At 37.5% G+C, this 6,866-nt stretch overlaps 1 protein-coding gene across 1 annotated transcript; it reads left to right on the top strand.

Moving 5' to 3' along the window:
- Nucleotides 1-217: 217 nt before the first annotated feature.
- txndc12 (thioredoxin domain containing 12 (endoplasmic reticulum)) lies at nucleotides 218-5,520 on the top strand. Its single transcript, XM_081375200.1, has 7 exons — nucleotides 218-451; nucleotides 937-997; nucleotides 1,605-1,657; nucleotides 2,301-2,374; nucleotides 2,509-2,578; nucleotides 4,255-4,338; nucleotides 4,641-5,520. The coding sequence occupies exons 1-7, from the start codon at nucleotides 349-351 to the stop codon at nucleotides 4,721-4,723; spliced, it is 528 nt and encodes a 175-aa protein (XP_081231326.1). The 5' UTR covers nucleotides 218-348; the 3' UTR covers nucleotides 4,724-5,520.
- Nucleotides 5,521-6,866: the final 1,346 nt, after the last annotated feature.

The following is a 6,866-nucleotide window of genomic DNA, read 5'->3' as shown; positions in this document are numbered from 1 at the left end:
ATAGGTGGATCTGGCAACACAGAGGCTGCACCCGCGCCCTCACTCACAACCATAGACTGTAAGCTCACAACGCGCTCTCAAGCCCCGTTCACTGTTCCTTCTCTCAGCGACATGAATTGCAAACACACATATGACGTAGCTTAAACGGCTAATTAATCATTCAGAGAGCTTGAAATTTTATTTTTGAATATAAAAAAATGACCGAGGTCCGGACCTCGGTGACCTCATAGCTGGCTACGGCCATGATGGCAAGTCTGTACCGGTTAGGGTTAATCCGGCAGGTTTTAGGACCCAGCGGCCGGGTTCCCTCCGTTACACACAGGCTGCTCAAGGCTAACAACCATCGCAATGAAAATGCCGTCGTCTTTACTCAACATTACGCTGGTTTCATTTATACTGGTTTTTATTGCATCACATTTCGGGGAGGTCTTAGCTGATGGCAATGGACGAGGTAAAAAATGTCAATAAATTTGGACAATCGATCTAGAACAATCCCTATCAAAGCTAGCCGTGCTAACATTAGACCACCGGCTTCACACCCGGAACGCGGATCTAATGTAACTCCCGACTGACCGAGATAAAACTCACTAATATAATATCATAGTAAGGGTGACTGTCTGTTGTTAGTTACAGTATATATATAAAATCAGTGTGTTTTATTCAGATATGAGCTCATCTTTAACCTGAGTTGGTGGGATTTTGTAACATTTAAGATCATAAATGATCAGAAGAGCTCAGAGTTATGAATGCTGAACGGCGAAGTCAGCTCTGTCATTGCATTTGGGAATTGCATGAAAGACTGATCACAGGTGTTTTGTGTCAGATTTCTTTGTTCTGTTGTTATAGTCCTGGCTTGTTCCAACAGGTAACGTTACACTTGTTCCCAACCGGATGTATCATGTTACATAATTATGCACTTGTTTGTGTTTATTGAAGGATTTGGGGACCACATTCACTGGAGGAGCCTTGAAGATGGGAAGAAGGAGGCTGAAGCAAGGTATATATGACTGTAATAGCCTTTCATCTCTGTAACGTTGTGGTTTAAATATTTCTATGAAAGGTAGGCCTGTACCAGACTTTCAGAAATTTAATCAGGTCATGTTTAATCCTATAAAGCTTACTCTATCATATTTGATACAGGCATCTCTGAGGCCTCCAAATTTATCAGCATGATAAAAAAAAACCTTTTGTGCAAAATCTACTACATGCATTCTGTTGTCTGACTGATTACAGGTTTTATCCCCCACAATAAAAATTACAAAGCTTTGATCAGAAAACAGTCTTCAGTTCAGATATAGAGTGTGAGACTGATATTTATGTGTACTTTATGTAAGTAGTCTGCTATACTGTTAGAAAACATGTTAACGATTTGCATTACAAACTATCAGAATTTATTTGCCATATAAATATCAGCAACTGCACCAAAATGGCTCCGTTTGGACCTGATTAAAATTGAGTACGACTATAAAAATTATAGTATAAAAGCTCATAGTATTGCCATTGCTCATTGTGGGACTGAGAGTTTGCTTACATAAGGTTTACATCTTCCAGCGTTTGTTTTTGAATGTGATTTTCGAACATAATTCTGACCTTGTTCTGTCCAGTGGACTCCCTCTGATGGTCATTGTTCACAAGACTTGGTGCGGCGCCTGTAAAGGTATGTGGTCGCTCGAGTCTTTGGTCAGAATATCTGTCATAAGAATGGAAATACAAAAGTATTTCAAAATAATATTCAAAAGGTTGGGGTCAGTAATATTTTTGTTTAATGCTTTTGGAAAAATACAATATAAAAAGTAATGTGTACAATATAATAAAAAAAATCAGTAATGTAAACTATTATTTCAATTTAAAATAACTCTTTTTCTATTGAATATATTTTAGACTAATTTATTCCTGTGATGCAAAGCTGAATTTTTCAGCATCATTACTCCAGTCTTCAGTGTCACATGATCCTTCAGAAATCATTCTGATATGATTTGATGCTCAAGAAACATTTCATATTATAGTCAATGTTGAAAACAGTTGTACTGCTTCATATTTTTGTAGAAACCGTAAAAAAAATCAGCATTCAGCATTAATCAGCATTCTCTGATTAATAGAAAGTTCAAAAGAACAGCATTTAGTTGAATTATATATATTTTTCTGTTACTTTTGGTCAGTGTAATGCATTCTTGCTGAATAAAACTATTTATATATTAAAAAAATCTTACTGACCTAAAACTTTTTAACAGTATTGTATGTATGGCTTATTATGTTACCTTGAAGTGTACACATAAATGATTATGTTATGTTAACTTTAGCACTAAAGCCCAAGTTTGCTGAATCGAATGACATCTCTGAGTTGGCCCACAACTTTGTCATGATTAACTTGGAGGTGAGTATTATTTATATAGTAACGCTTTACAATACGGTTTCATTAGTCAACTACTTTAGTTAAATGAACCAATAATGAACTGGACTTCTACAGCATTTATTAATCTTCTCATTACATGTCCCATGTGGCTACAGGATGAAGAGGAGCCTAAAGATGAGGCCTTCAGCCCAGATGGTGGTTACATTCCCAGAATACTTTTCCTGGGTAGGTTATATATACATAAGCAAATCGGCTAAGCAAATGCTCTGGATTAGAACATCAACCATTGCTTGAAGGTGGACTCCATTTCCTTTATCATTTAAAAGGTTTATTCCTACAGAAATAACGTGTTTTTTTTTTTTTTTTCATCTTGATGAAGGCTATATTAGTGGCCTAATAAAGCAGTTTTATTTAATTTTACATGGAGGGAGGGAGGAGTCAGTGTCTTAAAGGGATACTTCAGGATTTAGCATTAAGCTTTGTATTAGTAGAAAACCTGTAGTATTTTCGAATTACCATGCTTTCCACCCTCATATCCCCCTGAGACAAGAGATTTATGTATTTTTTGTCTGGAAAAAATCCTCCGATGACGCAAAAATCGTCATTTTGCGTCATCGGAGGATTTTCTGGCCAGAGGCTAAAGACTACAGCCAGTAGATGGCGTTGTTCCGCATGTTTTCAGCCCGCCCATAGAGGGATCTCACTCACAGAATGTACACAGTGTCAGCCGTCTTTCTTTGGAAGCTAAGCTAGCAGGCTCTTGTTCTGTGGAGAAAGCTGAATAGTAGGAGAAAGCTGAGTAAGTAGGGGTTACCATCCTCCTTTTCCCGGACTTGTCCGGCGGGCGAGATCGTTCAAAATGTCCGGGATTCAGCTTTTGCGTTCTGCGGTCGCCATTCATTGTTTACATGCACACCTTTTGTTTCAATCTAACTGAATTCATTCCGATTGGTGAATCTAAATGTATTGTTTACATGAACGCTAAACAAATGATCGGTTGATGTGCGTTTTATCATTGCTAAGAAAATTCCCGCTCCTCCGTGAGCGATGCGAGACCCGGTGCGTCTCAGTAATGACGCCACCGGCCTCGCGCGGTTCTCCCGCGGCCGTCAGCCTCGTCCTGCTCGCCACAGTAAACATGATGAATGGCGACTGTAGAACGCAAAAGCCGAATCCCGGACATTTTGGGCGGTCTCTAAATCCCTGGCAAACTCATCACGTAGGCTAACCTTGTTGTTTTCAACTGTGCTCTCTAACCGGTAGGCGTGGCCTCCTAAGGCAGCGAAGCAAGTGCATTCTGGGAGTTGTTGTCTTTCATCCACATAAGCCAAAAAAAAAAATTTCTGGCTTTTCTCAGTCTAGAAAGCTCCAAATTCAAAAATTTCTTCACATTTCTAATACTTAAATGACCTATTTTAAATACACATTCATCTTCCCAGAGGTGAAGTATCCCTTTAATGGGTGGTGAAATGTTGTCATCACATAACCAGCCAAATATGAATACCTTTATCTCAGTAACCCTCACATTTTTGGAGTTTCATCACAATTTCACAGTAGCACCTCAATGCAGTCCACAAGATCCAGGGGGTGGGGTTGGATCCACATCTAAGGGGTGGAGATTGGTAGGTTTAGGGGTGGAGATGGGTAGGTTTAGGTATATGTAAGGTGGGAGGAGTTGGATCTGGATCCAACTCCTCCCCCTGGATTTTGTGTTCTGCAGTGAGGACCATCTCCAATTTCATCACAAATTAAGCATGTTTGAAAAGTGTGTTTCTACAATATCATAATTAACTAACCAGTTTACTCTTGTGCGATGCTACATCCACGGCACTAGGCGTCAGTAAATGGTCAAGCCGACTGTTACAACATAGATGGAAAATCTGTGTTTTGCTCTTTGTTAGATCCCACTGGTAAAGTCCACTCTGAGATCACGAACAAGAATGGAAACCCCAACTACAAGTACTTCTACAGCAATGCAGATCAAGGTAAGACATTTTACTTTGAAAGTGTTGCGAAATATGCAAGAAACGACTAAATATCTTTTTCTGTTTCCCCAATGAGCCTGAATTGGTAATACCATAAATAATGCACTGTATTGACGGGAGCTGTGCCTGAATTTTAGTTTCCGTTCACTTTGCTTCATAGAGTATACCGTGCATTCGAATAGCACAGCAAAACAGGATTGGCAGTGTGTACAGTTCATTCTGAAGATAAATGTGAAAACCAAACTAGACTTAAGTGCAATGTGACGAAATGTTCCTTGACCTCACATCTCTTCCATGTGCAGTTGTTGCAAGCATGAAGGAAGCTCAAGAGAAGCTGACTGGAGATGCCTTCAGGAACGCCGCTCACGTCGGCGACGAACTCTGAGAACGGCAGAAGTGGCACGGAGAGATCTCAACCAGAACACTACATCTCTCCGCTGGGCACACCAGATCCATCCATCCATCCGTTCATCCCCAACCTCAACTCCTCCTGTGATTTCATTTGACCTGCTATAGCACAAGAAGCTTCAGAAATGAAGGAATTTATAACGCATCTACTGATTACATTTCCAGATATCGCAGCTTTCGGTTGATTACTTTGCGGTTGATTACTTTGAGAACCAAAGCATACTTGCTGTCCATGTCACATAAAGGGTGCTAAAAAGTTTTTTTTTTTTTTTTTCTAATTCAAAGCTTACGTGTCCATTTTGATTATTCATGTCGAAACCGATCAACCCTCTTGACTTCATTCTCAAGGCACTCCACATTTTGTCCGACTAAGAAACATTTAACACAGGCGATTCTTGTGCTTCCAAGCCATATCTTGCAAGCTGTGGTGAAACTGATCCAGTCACCCAGTCGCATATATGAAGGGCCTTATAATCCCCAAACTGTACTCACCTAAATCTAACATATGATTTGTTTTCATGAGTGTGAAAGATCTATTATGTTAAGGCTATTAGAAATGTGTATTAGAACAGTTTTAGTCCTCAATATATGGAGTTGCCTTTGGTTTAAAAAGAGATTTTTACTATTGACAATACTTGTGATTTAAGGACTGTAATGTAAACTGGCATTTTTCTTCTTCTTTTTTTCGGATTGAGAGGGAATTGTCTTTCTTCACCATACTGTATTTTTTACCAATATGTAAAATGAGGCTACAAATAAAGTTGATATAAAATATTGTAATATTCATTTCAGTGTTAGCTTATATAGAGTGGAGTGACTGATGTTTGACTAGTTTCCCAAAGGTACTTTATGGAAATATCGTCTCTCAGGCCCTTCTTGGTGTTTTTGGATTTTATAAAACGAATTTAAAAATGATGTGTTACATTGTCTCAGCTGTATTATGAGCAAAATAGAAATATTTTTTATGCAATTGTTGACAACAGTATTAAACATAATAAATTTATAATATAGAAGTCTGATCTCTACATACCATTCAAATTTTGGGATCATTTATATATACAGTGCTATGCATAAGTTTAGACACCCATGCTAAAGTTGACTAAAAAGAGGAATAAAAAATCATCTTTTGAAAATTGAACTTAATGCCTTAATTAAATTTTTTTGGAAAAATCCAACCTTTAAGGACACCAATTTTCTTTGTGAATGAATAATGTATCGTAAATAAATAAATGTTCTTCCTTAAAATACAGGGTGCATAAGTCATCACATAGCCTTCACCATAACTAGAGTTTGGCATGGTTTTATTTCAGTTAGCCTAATAGCTGGTTTGATTTGCATTGAGAGATGATCTTATGGAAAGTACTCCATGCCAATCTCTAGGTATGGTGAAGGCTATGTGATGATGTGGGGCTATTTTAATTCCAAAGGCCAAGGGAACTTTATCAGGATGCATAGTATCCTGGATCCATGAAGTAACTGGCCTTTAAAAATAAAAATCTGCCTGCCTCTATGGGAATTTAACATAGGGGTGTCCAAACTTATGCACCCTGTATTTCAAGGAAGAACATTTATTTATTTATGATACATTATTCATTCACAAAGAAAATTGGTGTCCTTAAAGGTTGGATTTTTCCTAATTTTTTTAATTAAGGCATTAAGTTCAATTTCCAAAAGATGATTTTTTATTCCTCTTTTTAGTCAACTTTAGCATGGGTGTCTAAACTTATGCATAGCACTGTATATATACTTTTATTCAGCAGGGCTGCATTAAATAAATGCTGACCCCAAACTTTTGAAAGGTGGTGTCAATACAAGAAGACCAAAAAGTATGATTTGTTTTTGATGATTTAAGGTTTCCAAAACTTTGGAGGAATTTAATTGAAATTGTCTTATTGGAACACTCTTGGAAGAAAAGATTAGAAACTTTTAACGGTATTTAGTTTTTAATTAATTTAGTTTTGATTCATTTTTTTATTTTGATAAACTGCTCATAAACAGATTTTATCACTAGGAAAAATTATGCAATCAAGATATATAACGGTTTTGACATAAAAGGTTCTTTAAAACTGAATCAAGAACCTTAGTATTCTATATAGAACCCCACTGAACATTTTTTTTTC

The sequence above is a fragment of the Scardinius erythrophthalmus genome (genome assembly GCF_964197995.2).
Source record: "Scardinius erythrophthalmus genome assembly, chromosome: 9".
Lineage (NCBI taxonomy): Eukaryota > Metazoa > Chordata > Actinopteri > Cypriniformes > Leuciscidae > Scardinius > Scardinius erythrophthalmus.
The sequence above is the reverse complement of the archived record's forward strand: the minus strand, read 5'-3'. Positions and strand labels throughout refer to the sequence as shown.